This window comes from Antechinus flavipes, chromosome 1 (assembly GCF_016432865.1).
Source record: "Antechinus flavipes isolate AdamAnt ecotype Samford, QLD, Australia chromosome 1, AdamAnt_v2, whole genome shotgun sequence".
Lineage (NCBI taxonomy): Eukaryota > Metazoa > Chordata > Mammalia > Dasyuromorphia > Dasyuridae > Antechinus > Antechinus flavipes.
In genome coordinates this window covers 523941564-523968799 of record NC_067398.1, presented here as the reverse complement: position 1 = coordinate 523968799, position 27236 = coordinate 523941564, and the positions used below count along the sequence as shown (strand labels likewise).

Here is a 27236-nt window from a genome sequence, read left to right as displayed (position 1 = left end):
TTTTATTCTCAGAGCCTAGAACCAATTTTGACTACTTTGATTTTTCTAGAGATACAATGAGTCTTGAATTTAAACAAATTAGTTGAAAATTATAGGAAAATATTTTCTGGTATCTTCAAAAATTCCACATAAATTATTTATTTTCAAGATATCATAAAATACAAATAGAACTAATAATAATTTTACATTTCCTACAGATTTTGATGACTCAGTCCATTTTGGAAGGGGGCAGCGCAGTCCAGCCAACCAAAGTCAAGGTCCAAGTTCTCCTTCAACAGTAGAGACAGTGGTAAGTTATAAGAACTCATAAATGCCCTCCCCCCCTTTTTTAACATATAAAGAAATTGCAGATGACTCTACTTTTTCATATTTGGGTAGGGGAGACAAGGGAAATTGCAAGCAAAAATGTCTAATTTTAGTCACAAATTCCAAATTTGATTTCCTACGTCAAGGCAGTTAAGAAATGTCAAAATAGTTACAAGAAAGGAAAAAAAAAGAGACAAAAGCAACTGCTTTTGAAACACACACACACACACACACACACACACACACACTCTCTTATTATATAACTGAGGAGTTCAATCTCTGGAATTCAGCACATCCCTAAAATTGCTGCATGTAGATCCATTGAAAACAGGATCTATTCTATTGAAATCATTTTTAGGAAAAATCAAAATGATCTGTATATTTAAAAAAAAAAAAAAAAAGATTTCTATACTGGAAAGGAAAGGTAGAGACCCAGACTTGTTTGAGCCCCAGCTTTGTCTTGCTCTGTGATGTGGGGTGCTTATTGATGAATAACATTTCTGTATTGGAAGGGACCTCTAAAGTCATATAGACCAGCTCCTTCATTTTCTAGAGGAGAAATTTGAGATCCATGGAGATTTTGAATTCCTCAAGGTCACATATATAAGCAAATTTCATGGGAGGAATATGAACTGAGATATTCTGACTTCCAAAGGTGCTGGGTTTTTTTTTTTTTTTTTCTTAATAGTACAATCATGGGCCTCAGTTTACTTATCTATAAAAATCCGGAAGGCAGTTGACCTGTAAAGATTCTCTCTAAGATCTTTTTCAACTCTTTATAGTTCTATGATCTGTACTATCAATATGAATTTTGATATTCCTTTCCTAAACTAACTTTGAAATTGGGGGTTGGGGAATACTGACCTATCATATTATTCGCTACACTTAAAAAAATTAATTTCAAGGTAAAAATATTCATTTCAACAAGTATTATTAAAATGTATCAGATATTCCACATTGTAGCAGTAACTTTGTCAGCATTATACTGGAAAGAAAAAGTATTGGCACTATATGTGAAAGAAGAAAAGCAAAAAACAATCCCTTCATCAAAGAGCTCCCAGTCTAATGGAAGAGATAATTTGCAAATAAAATATGCAAACAACCATATACAAATAAAATTTGGTATATATTGGAGTTAATCTCAGAAGGATGGCAATAGAATCAAAAAGGATTGAGAAAGGCTTCTTCAAGATGATTGTATTTTATCTGAGACTTGAAGGAAGTAAGGCAAGCCAGATGGCAGTAAAGAAATTTTAAAATATAGTTGGGAAATAATTGATGAATGATTGATTGATGTAATCAAATAAAAATATAAAATAAGTGATTAAGACAGTAAATGAGTTGTATAGACCACAAATAATATTTGCAATTAGAGATGAGCATGCTGATGAGGATAACATATTTAACTAATTTACTCTTTTTTTCTTAATATTTTATTTTTCTAAATACATGTAAAGATAGTTTTCAACATTTTTATGATTTCATGTTCCAAATTTTTTTTTCTATCCATCCTACTTTCTCCCTTCCCAAGATAGCTAGCAATATGACATAGGTCATACATGTACAATACTTTTAAACATTTTTCCATATTTTCATGTTGTACAAGAAAAATCAAAGCAAAAGGGGAAAATCCATGAGAAAGAATAAGCAAGCAAACAAAAAAAGTGAAAAAACAATGTTTTGATCTACATTCTATCTCTGTAGTTCTCTCTTTCGCTAAAGATAGCATTTTCCATCCCAAGTCCATTGGAATTATCTTGATCATTGCATTGCTAAGAAGATCTAAGTCTGTCATAGTTGATTTTCACTTAATCTTGCTGTTGCTTATACAGTGTTTTCCTGGTTCTGCTTAACATCATTCAACAAAAACTCATGTAAGTCTTTTCAGGCTTTTCTGAAATCAGCCTGCTCATCATTTCTTATAGAACAATAATATTTCTTTGTATTCATATATGGCTTATTCAGTCATTCCCCAATTGATGGGTATTCATTCAATTTCCACTATAAAAATTGTCACTATAAAAAGAGCCTACTACAAGCATTTTTGCACACATAGGTCCTTTTACCTCTTTTATGACCTTTGGGACATAGACTCATTAGTGACACTGCTAGATCAAAGGGTATGCACAGTTTTATATCCCTTTGGACATTAATTGATTTACTCTTACACACACACACACACACACACACACACACACACACAATCAATTGATTTTAAGCAGAAATTTGATCTTAAAAATTTTCTCTCCTAGGTAATATGTAATTAGTTTGTTCCTTGATCAGAAGATCAAAATTCTTTTAGGGATATTTTATACATAATCATTATGCATGATATTGCATATTGCATTGAGTAGTACAGAATAGAAAATTTGTCAAAAAGATCTTACATTCATGTATATACTTCTTTTTAGAATTATTCTTTGTATTTCATCTCTCCAAATACATACAAAGACATCCTTCATGATCTGTTTCTGTAAAACTTTGTATTCCAAACCCTTTTTCTCTCTCTTCACTTCCCTCCTCCCCAGGACAGTGAACAATCTGATATAGGCTAAATATATGCCTTCCTTCCAAACACATTTCCACACTGATTTTTTTTTTTTTTTAAGAGTAGATTAACCAGCATCAGAGGAGACTTTGTTCAGTTGGCATGTTATAAAATTTTAGAAAGTATATGGTAATCACTTTTTAAAGTTATTTGTAGGAATGCTAACATATGGCATTTTAGTCCATTTATCTGCTGAAAATCACATTTATCAGAAATTAATCAAAATGGAGATTAGCATGATATTTATACATCTCACTATATAGGTAAGGAACAATTTACTTTCTAGTAGTAATTTCTTGATTGATGTTTACAAACATCAATTATTTGGAGATTTTTGGTATTTCTTTACAAAGGTAGAGTTTCATTTAAAAAAGTACTTATTACAATTAATTAAAAGTTAATCGGTTCAGTTAGAATTTTTAAAAGATGTGAATCTTTACTCAGAAAAGTAAGTTATACTCAATCCACTAGATGTCGTACTTTCACCACTTTCCCAGAGAATGTTGCTATGATTCTTCTTTATAGGAAAAGCATTTCAGGTAATAATTAGAGCATTAGTTCTTTTGTGACATAATCAGAACAAATACAAACTTTAATTTCTAATGAAATGGCTAAAGTTATTTTAGAAAATTTTGAGCAATCTGGTGTGGAAGTGTTTTTGTCATTTTGAATAACTTTAATATTGTTAAATTAGGTTTTTTTTTTTTTTTTTTTTCTGTAAATAAAATTTGCTATGTAGTACTTTACTACAATAAACCTGTAGTAGGTGATCCAGACCTATAATTTTATCACTGTGGGAACTCCTGGTGTGGAAACTGTCTTGATTCTGATCATCTGTAATTTATTGTCTTAAAGAGTTACCCTAGGGGACTGAGAGGTTAAATAACCCATCATTGTAATATGCCTAGTACATGCCAGAAACATGACTTTGAATCTAAATATAAGGCTTCATGTTGATCTCTATTCAATTATGTACTATTAGAACATATGAGAAATCCTTTGATATATGGATAGAAAGTTAGCCTTGAATTTAGGAAGATTTGAATCTGAGTTAAAATCACATCTCTGACATATATTAGTTTTGTGACCCTGTACAAGCCACTTAATCTCTCAGTGTTCTAGGTGATTTCCTGAGGCAGAGAAGGTACTAATCCATATTTCTAGAGGGAGTTTCCTGTATCATAGAAAGGTTGTGAGTTGTGCAAACTCAAAGAATCTATCCCCTATGTTCACATGGACTGCCTAACCTGTGGTAGAGCATTCCAGATGATCTCAGACACTTATTATCTGTCTAATGCTGTACAAGACATATAACCTTGTCTCATTTTCCTCAATTGTAAAATGGGAATAATAATACCTGTCTCTCAGGGTTATTGTGAGGATCAAATGAAGTAATAATTATAAAGCACTAAGTGTTATCATTAGCACATTGTTGGTAATGATAAGTGCTTATTCTTATCTTGCCATACCAGTGAAATCATAGATACAACTTCAATTTCTTATTTTTAGATGAGAATTCTTACAGTGTAATCTCTCAAGATTTTTTGAATTCTGATTCTTGTAATCCTTCCTAGTTGGGGGCCATCTGCAGATTCACAAAATATGACTTTATCCAGGTCACTGATAAAACATTCAGTATTATAAGGCCAAACTAGATCCCACAGTCATATTAATTAATCTTTCAAGGTGACATCAAATCATTAATGTCACCTCTTTGGGTTTGGTAATTCAATTATTTCTGAATCCATTTTATTGTATTATTAGCTAGATTACTACATAGTGCCCACCAAAATAACAAGAAAAACTTTCAACAAATGTTAGCTAGGCAAAGTGTACTTACAAATTTGCTTTGATCTGCCAGTATAATTAAACTTTAAGGTTAGTCTGTTCTTTATAAACCTATTATTTATAAAATCTTTCTGGCTCTTTAGGAATCTTATTCATCTTAGAGTTGACTTGTTATTTAGTGGAAAATGAAAATGAAAAGTTCTCTTTCTTTGGTTATCCTCATCTCCTTTTCATATCTCATAGTGGTATAGTTTTGAAATATTCAAGTAAGGCCCCTTAATATAATTAATATAATACTAGAAGTTAAGAGATAGGCTTTTTAGTCTTGTTTATTAATTAATTTTTTTGTGACCCTGGGCAAGTCATGTGTTCTTTATGATATTCAGTTTTCCTCATCTGTAAAATTTTCGAGTTGGACCAAATGTGTGCTAAGTTCCTTTCTATGTCTAAAGAGCTTCTAGCCTTTGAGTTTAAATTCTGTTTTGATGCATATCTTACGAGCCATTCTTGAAGGATGTATCTTCAAGTTCTCTTCAAATTCTAGTGTATCATGATGATGTTTATCCTATTTGCTTTTCAGTGCTTCTCTTAAGTCCTGTGTTTATAGATTGAATTTTCTGTTTAGTTCTGTTTTTTCAATAGACATGATTGAAAGTCTCCTATTTCGCTGAAGCTTCATTACCTCCCCTGAAAGTTGATGCTGAGTCTTTCTGGGTAGTTAATAGTTATAACCTTAGGTCCCTTTAATTTCTAGAATATAGTATTCCAGGCCCTCTGATCCTCTGTTGTAGAGGCTGCCAGATTCTGGGTAATTCTGACTGTTGATATTTGAATTGTTTTTTGTCTGGCAGCTTGCAGTATTTTTTCCTTGAGCTTGTTCTTCTGGAGTTTTGTAACAATGTTCCTTGGGGCTTTCCTTTGGGATCTCTTTCTGAAGATGATCAATGGATTCTTTCAATGAATATTTCCCTCTGTTTCTAAAATATTAGGGCAGTTTTCCTTAATGATCTTTCGAAGAATGCTATGCAGGCTCTATTTTTGATTATGATCTTCAAGTAGGACAATAATTTTTATATATTCTCTTCTGGATTTATTTTCCAAGGCAGCTGTTTTTCTAATGAAGTATTTCACATTTTCTTCCATTTTTTTCATTTTTTTTAGTTTGACCGATTCTTGCTATCTCACAGAATCATTAGCTTCCATTTGTTCCATTCTAGTTTTTAATGTGTGATTTTCTTCTATTAGCTTTTGTATCTCTTTTTCCATTTGTTTAATTCTACTTTTTAAAGAAGTTTTTCTTCAGACAATTTTTTTCCTTCCTTTGAGATTGCTTCTGTGGAAATTTTGTCCTCATCTGAGTTGGTGTTTTAGTCTGCCCTATCACCATAATAGCTTTCTGTGGTCTTTGAGCTCAGAAGTCCAATAATTTTCAGGGGGTAGTTTTGCCTGCTCTTTTCAGGAAATAGCCTGGTTTCTCAGAGTTTATCTTCTGAGCTGGGACTGAAAGTTGCCCCCCTGCTGTACTACTCTACTAAGCCAGGATTGCGGGTCTAAGTTGGTGATTTGCTGTGATTAAGACCCTCTCACCAAGTTTCCCAAAGTCTATTTGACTGTTGGAAGATGGAAGATGTCTTGTTCAAGGAAAAGCAAGGAAGCCAGTATCATTGGTTTGAAGAATATGTGGGAATGGGGCAGAAGGGTGTATCTTTATGGGGCATATGGGGACAGGAGGTTCTAGTCAGTGAAGAACTCGGAATGCCAAACAGAATTTTATATTTAACCTTAGAGGTGACAGAATGCCACCAAAATTTATGGAATAGGGGGAAGGGTATTACATGGTTGAACCTTCATGTTAAGAAAATCACTTAGATAGCTGAGTGGAGGATGAACTGCAGTGGGGAGAGACTTAATGGCTGGCAGCCCAGTATGAACAAACTGTTACAGTAGTCCAAAAAGGAAAACCCATGAAATTGATAAAAGTTAAAAAGTGATCCTTAGCCCTGAGTTGCCCACAGTGATAATTCTAATTTTGTGAAAAAGGGAGCAAAAGGTGCTAAGCATCACAAAGTTTTTATAACATTTATACACATAAATCAATTGTTGTACTCTGTAAGATCTTTGCCCAATAACTTGATACTCTAAGAGAGGAACTGAACCACATAAATATTGACATTTTCACTATAAATAAAATCAGAAGATTAAAAAAAAAGATGAAAAGATGTCTCATAGTGTCTCAATTGGGAGCAAAATAAAGGAACTGATTTTATTGAGCAGAAATAAATATGATTTCATAGTGCATTTGGTCTTTTTGTTTTGGGGTACTTGAATAAGCATGAGCAAAAACATGATGAAAACAAAGTAGGAACTTAGTAATGTTTGATAAATAGAATCAAATTCTTCCACCTTCCACCATCCAGACATCGGATAGCATTCTTTTATACTTTTTCATATTATTTTTTTCTTGAAGAAGCCCTCTTTTAGGAACATATTGTTTTCTCTGATAATTTGAAAAATGGAGAGATAGTCTCAGGCTCTTTATTGTTCTTTCGCTCTAGAAAGCCAAACATTATACCTGCTATGCAGATCACAAAATTGTTCTTCTTTCAAGTCAAAATTGCTTAAGTGATATTGCTTGGCCCTATGTTTTTAGCTTTTGTGACTTTTGTGTATAATACAAATAATATGTCGAGCTCACTGATGTGTCAATTGTAGACTCTCTTTTATTCCCTTTTGTGAAAGAAATATGAACTTCTTAAGTTTTGAAATGCCTTCAATTCTCTAAAAATTGAAGTTATAATATGCTTCTTTGCAGAAGTGGAGAAATATGATTATCGAACATTGCCCAAAATGCTGGACTTTTTTTTTTTTTTGATGTGTTGGTTATTTTTGTTTAATAGGGTTCCCCATTATCCCCCTTTTATACTTTTTTATACAATAGGGTGGAATTTAGAGAAGAGCAGATGTATTCTTTGAAAAACGTAGATGATGTGAAATAAAAGATGGCAGTAAAATCTATTTGTTAAAATGATGAGGTGACAAAAATCATAATGACTCATATCTAGCAACTTTTTCAATAACCCAGAATGTTTTTTTATCTAGATTTAGGGGCTTGATCTTAGCAAGGATAGCTAAGTGTTCTCTTCTATATCTCTTCTGATCTTAGTATTACGTATTTATTATTCATCTTTATTCTGCCATTTATAATCCGTCTACCTTTCAGAGAAAACAGAAGGAAAGTAAGAATATTGAATTGTTAGTCGTATCTTCTCTCTACCACCTGTATCACTGTTCTATTTATTTCAAACAGTAGACTTAATCCTTCTTTGATTTTCTACTAAAACTCTTTACAACATAAGCCAATAACTATCTTTCCAGCCTCATTATATGACTCTTTTTGTCTACCCATTGGTCTGGTCATATCATTCTTTTGTATCTCTTTTTCCATTTGTTTAATTCTACTTTTTAAAGAAGTTTTTCTTCAGACAATTTTTTTCCTTCCTTTGAGATTGCTTCTGTGGAAATTTTGTCCTCATCTGAGTTGGTGTTTTAGTCTGCCCTATCACCATAATAGCTTTCTGTGGTCTTTGAGCTCAGAAGTCCAATAATTTTCAGGGGGTAGTTTTGCCTGCTCTTTTCAGGAAATAGCCTGGTTTCTCAGAGTTTATCTTCTGAGCTGGGACTGAAAGTTGCCCCCCTGCTGTACTACTCTACTAAGCCAGGATTGCGGGTCTAAGTTGGTGATTTGCTGTGATTAAGACCCTCTCACCAAGTTTCCCAAAGTCTATTTGACTGTTGGAAGATGGAAGATGTCTTGTTCAAGGAAAAGCAAGGAAGCCAGTATCATTGGTTTGAAGAATATGTGGGAATGGGGCAGAAGGGTGTATCTTTATGGGGCATATGGGGACAGGAGGTTCTAGTCAGTGAAGAACTCGGAATGCCAAACAGAATTTTATATTTAACCTTAGAGGTGACAGAATGCCACCAAAATTTATGGAATAGGGGGAAGGGTATTACATGGTTGAACCTTCATGTTAAGAAAATCACTTAGATAGCTGAGTGGAGGATGAACTGCAGTGGGGAGAGACTTAATGGCTGGCAGCCCAGTATGAACAAACTGTTACAGTAGTCCAAAAAGGAAAACCCATGAAATTGATAAAAGTTAAAAAGTGATCCTTAGCCCTGAGTTGCCCACAGTGATAATTCTAATTTTGTGAAAAAGGGAGCAAAAGGTGCTAAGCATCACAAAGTTTTTATAACATTTATACACATAAATCAATTGTTGTACTCTGTAAGATCTTTGCCCAATAACTTGATACTCTAAGAGAGGAACTGAACCACATAAATATTGACATTTTCACTATAAATAAAATCAGAAGATTAAAAAAAAAAGATGAAAAGATGTCTCATAGTGTCTCAATTGGGAGCAAAAAAAGGAACTGATTTTATTGAGCAGAAATAAATATGATTTCATAGTGCATTTGGTCTTTTTGTTTTGGGGTACTTGAATAAGCATGAGCAAAAACATGATGAAAACAAAGTAGGAACTTAGTAATGTTTGATAAATAGAATCAAATTCTTCCACCTTCCACCATCCAGACATCGGATAGCATTCTTTTATACTTTTTCATATTATTTTTTTCTTTTGAAGAAGCCCTCTTTTAGGAACATATTGTTTTCTCTGATAATTTGAAAAATGGAGAGATAGTCTCAGGCTCTTTATTGTTCTTTCGCTCTAGAAAGCCAAACATTATACCTGCTATGCAGATCACAAAATTGTTCTTCTTTCAAGTCAAAATTGCTTAAGTGATATTGCTTGGCCCTATGTTTTTAGCTTTTGTGACTTTTGTGTATAATACAAATAATATGTCGAGCTCACTGATGTGTCAATTGTAGACTCTCTTTTATTCCCTTTTGTGAAAGAAATATGAACTTCTTAAGTTTTGAAATGCCTTCAATTCTCTAAAAATTGAAGTTATAATATGCTTCTTTGCAGAAGTGGAGAAATATGATTATCGAACATTGCCCAAAATGCTGGACTTTTTTTTTTTTTGATGTGTTGGTTATTTTTGTTTAATAGGGTTCCCCATTATCCCCCTTTTATACTTTTTTATACAATAGGGTGGAATTTAGAGAAGAGCAGATGTATTCTTTGAAAAACGTAGATGATGTGAAATAAAAGATGGCAGTAAAATCTATTTGTTAAAATGATGAGGTGACAAAAATCATAATGACTCATATCTAGCAACTTTTTCAATAACCCAGAATGTTTTTTTATCTGGATTTAGGGGCTTGATCTTAGCAAGGATAGCTAAGTGTTCTCTTCTATATCTCTTCTGATCTTAGTATTACGTATTTATTATTCATCTTTATTCTGCCATTTATAATCCGTCTACCTTTCAGAGAAAACAGAAGGAAAGTAAGAATATTGAATTGTTAGTCGTATCTTCTCTCTACCACCTGTATCACTGTTCTATTTATTTCAAACAGTAGACTTAATCCTTCTTTGATTTTCTACTAAAACTCTTTACAACATAAGCCAATAACTATCTTTCCAGCCTCATTATATGACTCTTTTTGTCTACCCATTGGTCTGGTCATATCATTCTTTTGTGTTTCTCACCCATTTGATTATTATGACTTTGCACTGATTGTTGCCCACACTTGCAATGCTTTTACCCTCCTCACCTTCTCCTTTTAGAATGCCTGGATTCGTGTAAGACGTAGCTTGACCACCAAGTTCTGCTTTTCCTGATTCCACCAGTCTCCAGTATCATCTCTAAACCTTCCATAACTGCCTTGTGCCTTTTTATGCATCTAAAAAATGTAAATTCCTTGAATTGAGGATTGTTTTTTTTTTGTCTTTTTATGCCCAGCTCTTAGCACAGTCCCTAAAATAAGGTAAATTCTTAATAAATTCTTATTGATTGATTCTTCTTTTATTATAGGTTAAAAGAAACAACAACAAAGAGCAACTGACTTTTTAAAGCTTAGTTTTTATTGCTAGTTACAACCCATTTTAATCTTAAGCAGTCTTAAAACTACTGTGCCATGCTTTTGTAGCTGTTCTTAATTTTATATCTGCCACTACTTCTGTCTCTTCTCTATTTCTTTTTACAGCATGTTGATTGAAGAATTTTGTGTCCATATCTGTTGACTTCAGACAATTTCTCCCCTTTCCTTGGAATTGTTTCTTTTTTGTTTATTCATTATTTCATGTTTGAAAGCTTCCCATCTCTCTTAGATTGACTTTCTCTATAGAGTTTTTAATTCCTGGGACCCTACCAGTCTTTCTCTGAATGCTTTCAAAAAAACTTAATAAAAATTTACATGGTTTGATTTTTCTCTCCTCTATCCTAAACTTTAATGATTTAAAGCTGTTTTCTGCCATTAAAAAAACACACCAAAAAAAAATTAGTAAAAAAGTTTTATTAATTTTTGTTATTGTTATTAGCTCATTACTCTTATCATACCTAACCATTCCATAGATCTTTTTCTTTGAATGAGAAGATAATAGGTAAGCCAAGCAAATGCATATAACACTTATGTCTGTTATACAAAATTTTGTACCTATAGTCCGCTATCTATCTTCTAAGAAGAACATTGTTCCTTCTGTATGGAATGCTCTTCTCTATATTCATCTGCTAAAATCCTATTCAGTTCAAATGTCACTTCTACTTTCTACTTACTAGATACTAAGGATTTGAAAAATTCCTTTTTAAAAATATCAATTGCTTCATTGTTATTTGTTGTCATTTAAATGATTAGTAATTATTTATCACAAGAAGCATATTATTTTGAGAACTGAAGAAATATTTTCTTGGTGACAAAGTTTTACAGATTCTCATTTTTTCAGATACTATTCAACAAGGTTTTACTTTCATTTAATACTGATGTCACATTTGTGTTAACTGAAGTAAACTCCTGAATCCTATTCCTCAACAAAATTCATAATAATTCAAAAGGGACTGAACCATTTATATGTAATCAGCATCAGTCTTTCCAGTTCTACTTTTATATTATTTCTTACATTTATCCTCTTTTCTTTTACATCATGAATACTCCAGTTCAGATTCTTCCCTTATGCCTGGACTAATGGTAGTCTTCTAATTGGTTTAATTGACTTAAATCTCTCTCCTTTCCATTCTTTTTTCTACATCAGAAGTGTCAAATATGCTACAGGGCTACAGTGTGATCTGAACCAGATTAAAATATAATTGGGAAATATTTAGCAAAATAAATAAAAATACAATAAAATAGATAATGTTAATATGTGTTTTTCTAAGTTAATATGTATTTGTCAGGAAGCCTTATATGTGATTTAGTGGCTCCTATTTTTATTTTGAGGGTGACATTGGATTGTATCTTTCTATCGTAGTTCCAAAATCTGTATGTAGTGGCTAAAGTGTTTTTCAATTAGTGTATTTCCAATTTCCTAAAAATTTCACCATGATTGTATTTAAAATCAGGAGAGATGAGCAATAGGTATGTTTTTGCTTGTTGGTAGGAAGATTTTCTGGGGTCAGGGAGAGTAAACATTTTTTTTTTTTCTGAGTTCATTCTAGTAAAGAATGCCCCCTATGTATTATCTGAAAAGAAACTTAACTATTTTGTTCATCTTCCACTAACGTTCCATTTTAATTCCTAGGTAAGTTCAGATTAAATTGGCTACTAGATTGAAAAAAATTTTTTTGCCTGAATTAATTTATGAAGAATGTCTTAATGAATTAGAAAAGTAGAATAGCTATCTCCTCCTTTAGAAGGATTTTGATCATAGGTAGTTGTAAAATTATGAGCTATAGAAAAATTTGGTGTGAAATTGAGCATAGAGTTTGAGGTGTGTTGGCAGTTTAAACTGTGGTTCTGCCCAGAAGTGGATATGATCCAGTATTCAGGAAGACAATAGTTTCAAAGAAAATAAATTGATGTCCTCCCCCCACCCCCACCCCTTCCCCTTCTGATTTACTCAAATGAAATATGTGTAGATAAGATATCATCTTAGGTTGTCTTAAACTGGGAGATCAAACTTAGTCTTTTCTTCCATAGAGAGAAATTCTTTATGCGATTTTGTTCACTTTTTAAAAAATTTTAAATTAGGTTTCTGCATTGAAAAATAACATGTACTTTTAAATACAGTAATAGAACTTAGAATGAGCTTAGCTCATTCCAGTCCTTTCTTTTGGCAGGATGTAGTGCTATTTGGAAGATGTACAGTATAGTGCACTGCACTTATGTTAATGATTTCTGGTCCCTAACACTATTAAAAATAATATTTTCCATATTTAGCATAAGAAACTATTTTAGTGCAGTTAATAAATGGGAGGCTTATGGAAAAGATATTTTAGAAACACATTGAAGCATAGCTGAAAGCAATATAGTATAGTCCTTTTGACAACTTGGGAATAAACAAGGATTATATTCAGCTGGTACACAGAAAGCAGAAACAGAGTGGCTGCTCTAAACCCAAATTGAACTTCATCACATAAATGGATGGCAAAAGATAATTTGTTTCTCTTCTCTCTCCCATTTTTATTTACTTAAATCTATTTAATTACCATTTCAATTAGAAATTGATCATATGAAAATAAAAGTTCTGAAAATTTCAAGATATAGTTCTTTCTCATAAGTATTACTTCCTTTTCAAGATACTGTCTTGAAAGCACAAATTAATTTATAAAAACATTACCTCTTACAGCCCTCCTTTAAGCTAATTCTCAGTAGTATAATGTCTTTATTCAGACACAAGGACAATTTTAAAACCTGTCTTTAGCTTTTCTTTAGAATTCAATCATCCCTGGAGAAACTAGTTGGTGTAGTGGATAGACTACCAGCCCTGAAGTCAGGAAGACTTGAGTTCAAATTTGGTCTTATACTCAACACTTCCTGGATGTGTCCTTGGACAAGTCACTTAATCCCAATTGCCTCAACATCAAAAAGAAAGAAAGAAAGGATTCAAACCTCCCTTTAAACAGCCTACATTCTTTTGATACTCTGCAGTAACCTGTTTCACTAATCACTGTTCTTGTCTTTCCCTTCGTGGCATCTTTTTTTCCAATTATTTTTATTTACTTCATTAAATAATTTCCAACTAAATGTAATTTAAAAAAAGCTCCTTTTAAAACCAAAATGTTCACTTCCAATTCTCTCCCTCCCTTTCACCCTTCTTCCCTCCTTGAGAAAACAGATAATTAGATAATCAGTTGTACATTTGGAGTCATGCAAAATAAATTTCCATATAAACCATTTTATAAAAGATAATGCAAACAAAGCAAAAAAAATTATTCGTTAATTTCAGCCTTCATTTAGAAGGTTTATCAATTGTCTTTCAGGTGGTAGATAGCATTTTTCATAATGTGGTTTTTGAAATTGTCTTAGATCAGTGTTATTTGTCAGAGTAGCTAAATTTTTCATAGTTGATCATCATTACAATATTTCTATCACTGTGTACAATATCCTTCTAATTCTACTCATGTCAATTTGCACTAACTAATTTAAATCTTCCCATGTTTTCCTGAAACTGTCCTGTTTGTCATTTCTCATAGTACAATAGTATTCTATCACAATCAAAAAGCACAGCTTCAGCCATTTTCCAATTTATAGACATCCTCTCAACTTTCAAATCTTTGTCATCACAAAAAGAGCTGCTATCAATATTTTTGTTCAAGTAGGTCCTTTTCCTTTTCCTTTGACCTCTTTGGACTACTAGGTTTGTATTACTTTTACAAGCCTTTGAACATACTTCTAAATTGTTCTCCAGAAAGATTAGGCTAGTTCACAGATCTACCAATAGTGCATTAGTGTTTGAGTTTTTCCACATCCCTTCCAGTATTTGTCATTTTCCTTTTTTGTCATGTTAGCTAATTTGATAGGTGTGATGTCATATTTTAGGATTACTTTAATTTGCATCTCTATAATCAGTGTGATTTAAAACATTTTTTTAATGTGACTAATGATAGCTTTGATTTCTTCTTTGGAAATCCACCCATATTCTTTGACAATTTATCAACTGTGCAATAGCTCATATTTTTTTAAAATTTGGCTCAGTTTCCTATATATTTGAGAAATGAGCCTTTATCAGAGAATCTTGCTGTAAAAATTTCTTCCCAGTTTTCTTTTTTCCCTCCAATTTTGTTGCATTTTTTCTTCAATGCCTATTTTAATTTCTCCAATTCTTTTTTCTTGTCGTATTTCTATAGCTACCAATTTTAGTAAAATACTGAATAATAGTAATGATTATAGATGTCCTCACTTCACTCTGGAAAAAAGCTTCAAGTTTATTTTTGTTGCAGAATAATGATTGCTTTTGGTTTTAGATAGATATTTTATTCAGTTGTTTCACTCATGTCTAAATCTTTGGGAACCATTTTAGGGTTTTCTTTTCAAAGGCAGAATTGTTTGTCATTTCTTTCTCCAGCTCACTTTTACAGATGAGGAATGATGTAGACAGGGTCAAATGACATGCCCAGTGTCACACAGCTATTAAGTATTTGAGGCACTGAATTAATGAAGTTAAGTCTTCCTGATTCCAAACTCAGTCCGCTACCTGATTACACAGATAGTTTATTACTTATCTTTTTAAAAAAGGTTCCACTGATTCTTGCACTTTCTGGTGTTTTGGTTTTTTAATAGAAATGACTATTATGTTTTATCAAAGGTTTTTTCTGTATCTATTAATAGTATCAAATGACTTTTTTGTTATTATTTTGTCAATTATGCTGATAGTTTTCCTAATGTTTGACCAGCCTTTCATTCTTGGCATAAATTTTGCCTGGTTGTAGTGTATAATCTTTGTGATATATTGCTTTAATTTCCTTGTTAATGTTTTATTCAAAATTTGTGTATCAATATTAATTAAGGAAATTGGTTTGTAATTTTCTTTCTCTGCTTTTGCTCTCTCTGATTTAAGTATCAAAACCACATTTGTGTCATCAAAAGAATTTGGTAGTATTCTTTTGCCTATATTTTCAAATAGTTTATATAGTATTTAAGATGAATGATTCCTTAAATGTTTGGTAGAATCCATCTTGTCCTGGAGAATGTTTTTTAGGGAGCTCATTGATGGCTTGTTCAATTTCTCTTTCTTTCTCTCATTCTTTTGTCCAGGGTCACACAATTAGTAACTATTAAGTATCTGAGGCTAGATTTGAACTTAAGTCCTCCTGAATTCAGGGCCAGTGCTTTATCCACTGCGCCTACTAGCTGCCCCTAAATTTCTTTTTCTAAATTGTTTATTTCTTTTTAATCTGGGCAGTTTATATTTTTGTAAATATTCATCCATTTTACTTAAGATTATCAGTTTTATTGGCAAAAATAATTTAATAATTGCTTTGAATTCATGTTGATTGGTTATCTATTTACCCTTTTCATTTTTGATACTAGTAATTGTTTTTTCTTTTTAAAAAATAAAATTTATCTATTTTATTGGTCTTTTCATAAAACTAGCCCCTAGTTTTATTTATTAGCTAATTTTTTTTTTTTAGTTCCAATTTTATTAAACTCTCCTTTTATTTTCAGGATTTTCAATTTGATGTTAAATAGAGGATTTTAAAAAATTTGCCCTTTTATTTAAATTGAATGCCCAGTTCATTCATCTACTTTTTCTGTCTTTTACTTTTATATGCATTTAGAGATATAAAATTTCCCCTAAGTACTGCTTTGGCTACATTTTGAAATGTTGGTCATCATTGTCATTCTGTTTAATGATTGTTTCTATGATTTCTTTTTTGATGCACTCATTCTTTAGGTTTGGATTATTTGATTTCTTTAAATGTAACTATCCTTCCATGGCCACTTATTAAATATAATTTTTATTTGCATATGGTCTTTAAAAGTATGTACTTATTATTATTATTATTTTTACATTTGGTAGTAAGAATTTTATACTCAATACATGATCAATTTTTGTGAAGGTGTTATATACAGTTGAAAAAAAAAAGGTCTATTCATTTCCATTCCCATTCATTTTTTTTTTTTTCCCACTAAGCTATCGTATCTAACTTTTCTAAGATTCTTTTCATTTCCTTACCTCTCATGTGTTATGGTTAAATTTTGCTCAAAGGGAAGAGAGTTGAGGTGCCCTACTAGAATAGTTTTCCTATATCCTCCTATAATTAACTTTTCCTTTAAGAATTTGGTTGCTGTTCATTGGTGAATTTGTTTTCTATTAATATTACTTCATTGTGGTACCTTTCAGCAAGGAATAATTTTATTATTTATCACCTTTAATCACTTCTATTTTAGCTACCTTTTGTCTTTTTTTTTTTTTTTTTAGTTCAGCTAAAGAATAGTAGATTCTTCTTCAGACATTTATTTTAACTCAGTGTGTGTTTCTTTTTCAAGTGTGTTTCTTATAAACAACATATTGTTGAATTATGGTTTCTATTTCATTTTGGTTTTTTTTATTCTGTTTTCAGGATTTCCTGAAAATGGTTCACCTCATTCACATTCACACTTATGATTACGAACTATATTTTCTTTTATCCTATTTTCTTCTGTTGCTCTCTCTCTCTCTCTCTGTCTCTCTCACATCCCCACATCTTCCTCTAAAGTCTGTTAAAGGCAACTTTCCTTGATAATTTTTTGAAAAAAATAATGTCTAGCAGCTGTCTTTGATATTGACTTTAAGGTACTCCAATAATTTTTCATTTATCTCTCCTTGATCTATTTTTGAGGTCAGTTATTTTTCCAATGAGATGTTTCACATTTTCTTTCTTTTTTTTTTTTTTTAAATTCTTTTACTTCTGTTCTTTCTTGATGTCTTGTTATTCTTATTCTGTTCTTTCTTGATGTTTTGAGCTATTGGCTTCCACTTGCCTTATACAACTTTGCTTTTCTAAGAATTCTTGTTAGATTCACATTTAATTCTCATTTTTTTCTTTGAGGCTTTACTTTTAGGTATTTTGACTTCATTGTCTTCTTTGAATTAGTCTTGATCTTACCAATCACCATGGTCATTTTCTATGGTCAGATTTTTTTGTTTTTTGGTTATTTTTTTTACCTTATTTCTTGTTCTGAAATTTTATGTGAATTCTGGGCTATAGTCTTGGAATGGTGGAGTAGGAGGATGGACATTCTAAAGCTTCAAGCTTTTTGACACTGATTTTCAGAGTAAGTTCTGGGGATTTGGAAATTTTCAGTTTCCAAGATATTGTGATCTGGGGAGAGGTATGGTCATTGCTTTCTTGGCCTGCACTCTAGCCTTTCCCCAGAAAAAACCCCTGATACTTTGAGATAATGATAATTTTATTATTAATTACTGTGTAATAATTAATGTTAGACTTAAAATTAGATAATGCAATTAAGAATAGTGGGATTGCAATTTAATCCTGTCTCTCAGGAGCCTTTCCTCCCTTGTGATTGGAAACTATATTCTAATAACATGTTTCATAAACCATGGTTATGAATGCAGGGGATCTGTTACAGCCTTCAGTGTAGAATATTAGTAGATTGGTCACTTGGGACAAAAAACATTGTCATTCACTTTTTCTGTAAATGAACAAAAGGTAATAGCATGTGAAGGCTAAAAGGGAAAAATCATGATTACTAAAAGTCAGGATGACTTTATTAATAACAGAATATACCAGCTAATCTCATTTATTTCTTTGATTGTACAACTAGGTTGGTAGATCAGGAGGATAGTAGACATTAGTGTACTTAGATTGTAGCAAAATATTTAACAAAAGAGTTCCTTTTCTATTTATGATTAAGAAATAGAACAGTATTGTTAGGTGAATTTGGGATCTGATTGAATGATCAAAAGTAAAGAAAAATCATTAAAGGGTCAAAATCAAATTAGAAAAAAGATCTTTATAGAAATTTCATAGGGATCTTTCTTTGGCCTTTGATCATTTTTATTAATGGCTTAGATAAAGGCACATATATCTCTCAAAATTTATATTTGATATTTATCATGAAATTATAACTAAAACACTGCATGACAAAATCTAGAGCTAAAAAGATTTTGCCAAGTAGTGATATAATTAGGCCAAAAGATATGCATGATTTTATAGCCCTTTGACATAGTCCATATCTTTTGATCATTTATCTAAATCAAAGGGTAAGATAAAATCAATTAAGACTAAATTTGAAATTTTGTACTGGAGTTTTAAATATCAATATCATAAATACAGGATGATGTAGGCATGAACTATTAGTTCTGCTCTGTTCTTCCCTGAACCATGTACTGGACCCTTCAAAAAAGACAAGTTGAAAAGAATGACAAGTACCACAAGATGATTAATGAGACAATGTGCAAACAAAGATCCATTGAAAAAACTGGAGATATTTAGCTTAAATAATAGAAGACTAAGAAGGACATAATGATGTTTTCAAGTATTTGAAAATCTCTTATAAAGAAGTATCAAATGAATGTTTTATTATCCCTATCCTGTCATTGAAGAATAATAAAGTATATTTTTCTTTATGGGTTTTTAGGTTCCACTAGTGCCGTCTTCATTGGAAAGTGCTGATGTTCTGCCACATATGATAGCAACAGACATTCCTGAATTGAAAGATCGTCTTATGGCTCAAGGTAACATTCTTGGGTATAGATTTGAATGGCTAATTTTTTTTAAATTACAGATTAAACAAGACAAATATTTAAATGTTAATTTCAGGCAAGGAATGTAATAATAATAATAATAATAATAATAATAATAATAACAACAAATGTCAGATAAGTCTTTTGAAAAATAAATAAGAATTAGAAATCTACCTTTAAGATTCTAATTCCCAAAATGGTTTTTAGTAACAGAAATATTTTATTACTAGAAAAAAAAAAGTTTTATATCAGGGTACCAATAATTAATATTTTAATCAATTCAGCAGAAAAAGTTTAGTGCACTAGAGTGTGAGAGATCAGGATTTGGTAGCCATTGAATGAATAGCAGCACAAAACATGGTAGCGACAGCAGAGACCTCCAGAGATCTCAGCCCACAGGTAGGGGGAACTGGATAGCTGATCTGAGGGAGATTAAAGAATCTTCTTCCTTTGGACTGTCTCAGCATTCTGTTGCTTTGCTCTCTCAGATCAGAGTAACAGTGCTGGCTCATAGTACAGTTTCCTAAAAGGATCTCTGAAAACAGTTGCACAAAACCCTGAAGCTTGGGACAATACATCCTCCAACCTAGAAAATGTTCCTTATCCTGTATAAAAGTAGGAGGGGAAGTAAAAAGGAGAAGCAGGAATAATGAGAGCAGAGAGGGCATATTGGGGAGGGAATAGTCAGAAAGAAAACACTTTTGAGGAAGGTCAAGGGGAACAGAGAGAGAGAATAGAGTAAATGGGGGGCAATTAGCAATAGTAATTATGAAAAGAATTTTGAAGCAGTTTCTCTGAAGGCCTCATTTTTCAAATATGAACTGAGTCAAATTTATAAAAGATAAGCTACATTCCCCAATTGATAAATGATCAAAAGATATGGACTATGCCAAAGGGCTATAAAATCATGCATATCTTTTGGCCTAATTATATCACTACTTGGCATAAATTCCAACAGAGATTTAAAAAAAAAAAAAAAGGAAAAAAAAAACATGTATAAAGTATTTATAGCAGCTCTTCTCAGAGGAAAGAATTGTAAATTGAGGATATACCTATCAATTGAGGAACGGCTGAGTAAATTGTGGTATAGGATTATGAAGGAATATTATTATTCTATGATATAATGAACAGGATGCTATCAGAAAAAGTCCTGGAAAGTCCTCCATGAACGCATGCAAAGTAAAATGTACTTTATACATAGTAATATTAAAGTTGTAGGATGATCTGTTGATGACTTTGCTATTCTCAGCAATACAATGATATAAGACTACTCTGAAGGGATTCTGTTAAAAAATGTTACTCATACCCAGAGAAAGAACTGATTATGTTTGAATACAAACTGAAGCATACTTTTTTTTTAAAGGATTTTTTTTTTGGGGGGGGAGATTTATGTTTTCTTTTGCAACATGACTTTCATGGAAGAAGTATTAAGAAGAAAGGGAAACATCTGGAACTCAACATTTTAAAACAAATGTAAAAAAATTTGTTTTACATGTACCTGGGGAAGAAGATAAATAAATGAATGCACAAAAAGGGGAAAGAAAACTAGAATTGGATAAAGGGAGGCCAATGAATCTATAAAACTACAAGAAAAGAATAGGAAAGAATATGAAATATAAGAAAAACAACAGACTGGAGAAGAGATTAAGAAGAGAAGCCATAAAAATAATTGGACTACATGAAATCTGTGACCAAAAAAGAAGCTTGACATAATAATGCAAGAAGTAATCAAAGAAAATTGTCCTGGAGTGATAAAACAAGGGGAAAGTAGAAATAGAAAAAATTCATCCATCCCTACTTCAAAGAATATTATTGCTAAAATAGGAAATTCCCAACTTAAAGAGAAAATTCTATAAGAAACAACAAAAAAACACCTATTCAAGTATGTTGGAACTACAATTAGAATTGTACATGATTTATCAGCAGCTGCAATAAAAGAATTATATATACCAGTAAATATATAATATATAATAGACCTGTGACCAAAAATATATCCAGCAAAATGAACCACAATATTAAATGAAAAAAAAATGGAAATTCTATGAACTTATATAGATTTTCAGAACAACTAAACCTGATCTCAATAGAAAATTTAACATATAAAACCAGTATCAAAGATTTTTTTCAAGGAACTCAATAAGGACAAACTATTTATAAATATATACCATACATTTAAGATTGACATCAGTAATTGAATAGTTCAAAAGAAAAGTTGGGGCAAAGCTGAGTATGATTTGACTCTAAAAAGCTATCTAGGAAAAAGTAAAAATAGTTATGCTATATAAATGTGGTGCAGTGGAAGAACTGATACAGAGGTATTAGAAGGAGGCCTGGTAGTTTTGAAAACCTACTCACATTGGGGATGGATTAAATAGGGAACACTGCATCTGTGTGTATACATAAATACACACACACACACACACACACACACACACACACACACACACACCATAGGGAATCCCCTCCAAAATCTATAAAAAAATAAGAGGCAAGAGAATAGGATAAGGTAGGGTATAGAAGAATGTGTAGATTCCTGACAGGGGAACAAATTATGTAGATTAATGGGAAAGTTATCAAGAGGGAAATGGTGACAGAGGATAAGGTGGGGTACCAAAGGGTGCTTAAATTAATGGTAATGGGATAGGGTATGTGGATTAATGAGTGGATAAAGAGGGAGAGAAAGGGTGTGGAAGAAGATAAAGGAAGAATACAAGAGTGGAGAAAGATTAATAACAAGGAAGTTAAGGAGCAGAATTAAAATAGAAGAATTAGCAGGGATAGAAATAAGAGATAGACACAAACACTACATGAATCAGGAGTAGGATGTATTAGGAAAAGAAGGAGGACTAGTAATCATTGATCTCAGATAATGTTAAACTTAAAGATTCAAACAGGAGGAAAAATGTACTATATATGTCAGCAATATTAATGTTGTTTTAGATGCATATCCACATATTTGTAAATGCATATGGGTATATGTGTATTTTTAGACATGTATGTTTGGGTGTGGATGTAAATGTATATATGTATACTTTATGAATATTTAATTGTAGGGGAGATGAAAGGGGGGAAAAAAGGATAAAGTAAAAAGTGCACAGCAGAGAACAAAAGAATAACCTACAAGGAAGCAAAGAAAAGATAGACAGTCGTGCATATAATTTCTTATATTATATATGCTTTTTTGAAGTGGAAATTTTTTGTTATATATTTTTAATCCTCCCTGATGTTCGGCTGGGCATATGGCAACATTTTGTTTTGTTTTTTATTTTCCTTTCTTTCTTTTTCTGCTGTGATTTTTTTTCTTATTTTATATTTAGTCTTAAATAAATATTTAAAAATTGGTTCAAAGAAGGAAGAATATAAAAATATATAATTACTTGAGTTTTACAGAAAATAGCATGCAAAAAAGCCAAATATGTAAAGAAGTAGAATTAACAGAGGAATTACTAGAATATGGCATCTTATAAACTCATTATTTCACGTAATGGTTCTTTTGTTATGTGTGGTACTTGAAGAGTTTATATACATTCAGCAGTTAGACAAGATGAAATACTTTTAATATATGATATTTGGTAAAAGTTATCTAATTAACGATATTTTTTTCATGAGATTTGGTAAAAGTTACCTAACAATATATTGTTTTCTTGTTAATATTTTTATTTTTAAACTACAAATCATTGTTTTATTTTTCATGCTGGCTAGAATCCTTTATGCCAATTTAGAAACTGAAAAGCAAACTAAAGTAAATATAGATAACAATAACTTCCAGCTAACTTCCACATAAAAATAATTTTTAAGATTAAAGTGTTAACACATAAGAAAGTATATCAATTTCTTATCAAATTGAGACCCTCATAAATAATTAGGGTAATTCCAGTCCATTAAAGTAGCAAGAATATATATGTATATATGTTTATATATAGTCATATATATATAATTGTGTATATTATAAATTATATATACATATATAATCTATTTAAAGCTACAAGAGATCTTAGTAACTATCTGATAACAATCCCCACAGTTTATCATGAGGAAACCAAGACCCAAAGAAATTAAATTATTTACACATTGTCACACAGGTAATAAATTCCAGGCAGGATTTGATTCCATGCTTCTCAGCTTTAAAGTTAGGATTCTTTTCAATATATCAAGCTGCTTAATCAGTATATATTTTAATTTATCCGTGGGAATTACTTTTTCTGATTAATTAAAATTTTTGAATTGTATTTTTTCTTTAAAAAATATTCAAAACATTAAAATTTTCTCCCAGCTTATTAGATTATTATGGGAAAGAGTCTTTTTCAAAATGCAAGTAATTGATTATATAGATCACATTTTCCACCTCCAACATGGCTTCATATTGCTAAGTTGAGTAAATAAATTTGTTTCCATATTTTTGAAAATGTGAATAGGTGGTTTGTTATTCTTGTACTTTATAAGTAAATTATACTATGAAACATAGTTATATGTTATAAAAATGATCAATACTGCTTCCAATAATAAGTAGCATTACAAAGCTCTTTAAGGTTTGCAAAGTGCTTTTCAAATATTAGCTCAGTGTATCATTACAACAGCTCTGTGAGATTGGTGTTCTTACTATTTTCATTTTATAGATGAGGAAACTGAAACAGAGAAAAATTATGTCACTTGCTCAAGGTCACACATATACACATTCATGGTATGATTTTGAATTTGGGGGCGTTCTGACTTCAAATGCAGTATTCTATTCATTGTGCCACCTAATACCCTCTGAAAATGAGATATATTTTAAATGATCAAAAATGAAATTAAACTTAACCTCATTTTTCTGTTTATTTTTTCCTTTTTTGTGATAGGTCAGAGTGACACCACAACATCACCTTCAAGTCATCAAGATTCTCCCTTTTCTGCTTCTTTGTCAAAACAGTACATTGTAACTCCTCCTCTCCTTTCAGCAATGTGCAGCCTTTTGGACAACCTACTGATAGTTGTTCCAAAGAACACTATAACTGCATTCAATAAAACCAATATCCTAAAGGCTTTCTGTGGGTATGAGATTAAAATTATATGCTTAAAAAATAGAGTTTGCTGGTATAAAGGAACTAGATTAATTTTTTCCTTACTCTTGCTTCATGCTTCTATTCAGAATCCATTTGAAATTATTAGATGGCTTTCAGTTAGATAATTCATAAGCTTTAGTCATGTCAACAAGCCTACTTAAAATAGGCAGTTAAGTGCCTATTTATTGTTTGTCCTTCATTCTTGAGAAGACTATGTCATCAGGGAGAGATGTCATGAAATTCAAGTGAATTGGGTTTAAGTGAGGGAGGACTGTGTAAGGTTGCCTGCCTCACTTTCTCCTCCAGAACCATCTGGGTTCAGTGGCAAAATATAGATTAAGAGGACTGAATTTGGTCCTGGGTAAAATGAGAGACCTTGGCCTTCTTAAGCTAAGGGGAAATGGAGACCTGAAAATAAAAAGAAAACTACCCCTCGTACTACTGCTGCTTTCTCTTATTCCCTTCTGTCCCTTATCTCTGCCTCTTGGAACTTCTTGTTGCCTTTGAAGCACAGCTTATGCCACATCCTTTAAAAGGATCCTGAACACATCCTGATTTCTCCTATTTTCACTGCCTTCTTACTACTGAATATTTATTTTGTTTATAGCCTTTTTTACTTGTCATTGAATAAAAATCTCTTCTAATCTCCGCTCTCCCCCAATTTATGCTGTGTCACATTTCTTTTTTGTGTTCTCAATTTCTTTTATGTTACCTGTCAGATAGCAGTAAATGCTGATTGAATGATTGATTTATCTAATGTATGATTCTTACTTTAGCAACCACTAGATTGTCTCTTTTCTTTCTTTTCCATTTTATATGAGGGTTAGAATTCTACCTGTCTTTAATCTTTTCTTAAGGGATATAGGACTCATTTGGAATACTTTGCCTTATATATTCATCTCATGGTTTCTTTCCATAGTATTTGTATAATTCCTTTTGAATTATTGTTTGTTCTTCCCTTGTTTCTTTATACTTTTAAATTGTGAATTGTTGTTATTTTGCAAAAACTGTATCAATGCTTCTTTTTTCTATCATATTCAGTGCTTTGAATGTTACTTTGTTGGAGAAATGCAATCAAGAGCTCAGCATCCCTTTGTCTTATTCAAATACGATTGAACATGCTAAAGCTCAGGTTAGTTGTTTTATGCTTACTTTATTTTTTGAAATTAAGTACTACAAATAAAAATTAAGTATCATGATTAAGAAAATGCTAACATTATGGTTTGGAGTGTAACAGTGCTTCTCATAGTAAATTTATCATTATGTAAAATCTAATTGGAATTTTAGACTTAGAGTTTTAGCTTAAATAGAAAGCATCATGGTTATTATAATGAAAATAGTAATGGAATAGTGTAGTGGGAACAATGTCTACTACTAATCTGGTTGGAATACTTGGCTGTAGTTTTTTGGACAGCTAGTATTAAGTATACATGACCTAAGATAAGGAAGGTTCTGCTGCCTGGGATAATTTCTATTTAAGAAGGTAATGAAGGAGCAGCTAGGTGGCTCAGTGGATAGAGCACCAGCCCTGAAGCCAGGAGGACCTGACACTTAACACTTCATAACTGTGTGACTCTGGATAAGTCATTTAATCCCAATTGCCTCAACAAAAACAAAAAATAAACAAAAAAGAAGGTAATGAAACAATCCTTAGTATTTATTGGTCAGGATACTAAAGCTCAGACCATTGACCTTGCTTCCCAGTGTCCTAAAATATAAAAACTAAGGGTTCTTTGGACTTGATGGACTTTCCATTGTGGCATAAGTCAGTATAATTTTGGGACAGAACCAATACTAAATCTTTTCTGAGTATCCTTTATATGTCATTTTTTGAGGAAACTTTATTTGGTTAAAAGTTACAGGTCTATAATAGTCACATTTTGTTCTAATATTGATCCTGAACAACCAGGCTATCATGTGTCACACCTGACCGAACAACTATTAAAAAGACCTGGATTTCTAGTCCAGCAATACCTACCCATATATGATGTTAGGCAAAGTACCCTAACCTCTTTAGAATTCTGTTTCCTCATTTAAAAATAAGTCATTTGGACTATGTCAGTTCTGTAGATTTTTTTTTTTTATATTTTCATGTAAATGGAGTATATTAAAATTTTGGTTAACTGAATTTTTTATATATTTTTTGGTCATATTAAAATGATGGCAAAATGTAATGAAATTCAGAAACCAATTACTATCATCTTTGTATTTGCTATTCTTCCTTAACACTTCAGAAGATTTCGTATGTGTGTGTGTGTATAGATAGATAGATAGATTTTTTTTTTTTTTTTTTTTTGCTGATGCAGGTCACAAGTTCTCCATACCATCACAATTAATTTTTATGAATTGTGGCTAAAAACAATTATAATCTGATAAAATGGCCACTTAATGCCCTTTTGTAATTCTTTTTTGAGTAATATGATTTTATTTAAAAATTTTTTTTAATACACATTGCTTTATGAATCATGTTGGGAGAGAAAAATCAGAGCAAAAGGGAAAAACCATGGGAGAAAAAAAAAACAGAAAAAAGAAGTGAACTTAGCATATGTTGATTTACATTCAGTCTTCATAATTCTTTTTCTGGGTGCAGAAGGTATTTTTAGTCCAAAGTCTATTGGAATTGCTTTAGATCACTGAATCACTGAGAAGAATCAAGTCTTTCATAATTGATCATTGCATATTCTTGCTGTCATTGTGTTCAGTGTATTCCTTGTTCTGCTTGTTTCACTCAGCATCAATTCATGAAACTCTTTCCAGGCCTTTCTCAAATCAGCTCATTTGTCATTTTTTATTGAACAATAATATTCCATTATCTGCATATACCACAACTTATTCAACCATTCCCTAATTGATGGGCAACTACTCCTTTTCCATTTTTTTGCTACCACAAAAAAAAGCTGCTACAAACATTTTTGCACATGTGGGTCCTTTTTCTTCTTTATGATTTCCTTGGGACACAGATCTAGTGGTGGTACTTCTGAGTCAAAGAGTATGCACAATTTTATAGTCCTTTAGG

General features: G+C 31.6%; 1 protein-coding gene across 1 annotated transcript in view; it reads left to right on the top strand.

The window, feature by feature from the left end:
* RTTN (rotatin) overlaps nt 1–27236 on the top strand; it is a 235447-nt gene that overhangs the window by 144018 nt on the left and 64193 nt on the right. Inside the window, exons 34-37 of the mRNA XM_051973949.1 lie at nt 198–289; nt 19073–19169; nt 24017–24209; nt 25262–25352. Coding sequence (XP_051829909.1) covers nt 198–289; nt 19073–19169; nt 24017–24209; nt 25262–25352 — 473 coding nt within the window. The remainder of the gene's footprint in view (nt 1–197; nt 290–19072; nt 19170–24016; nt 24210–25261; nt 25353–27236) is intronic.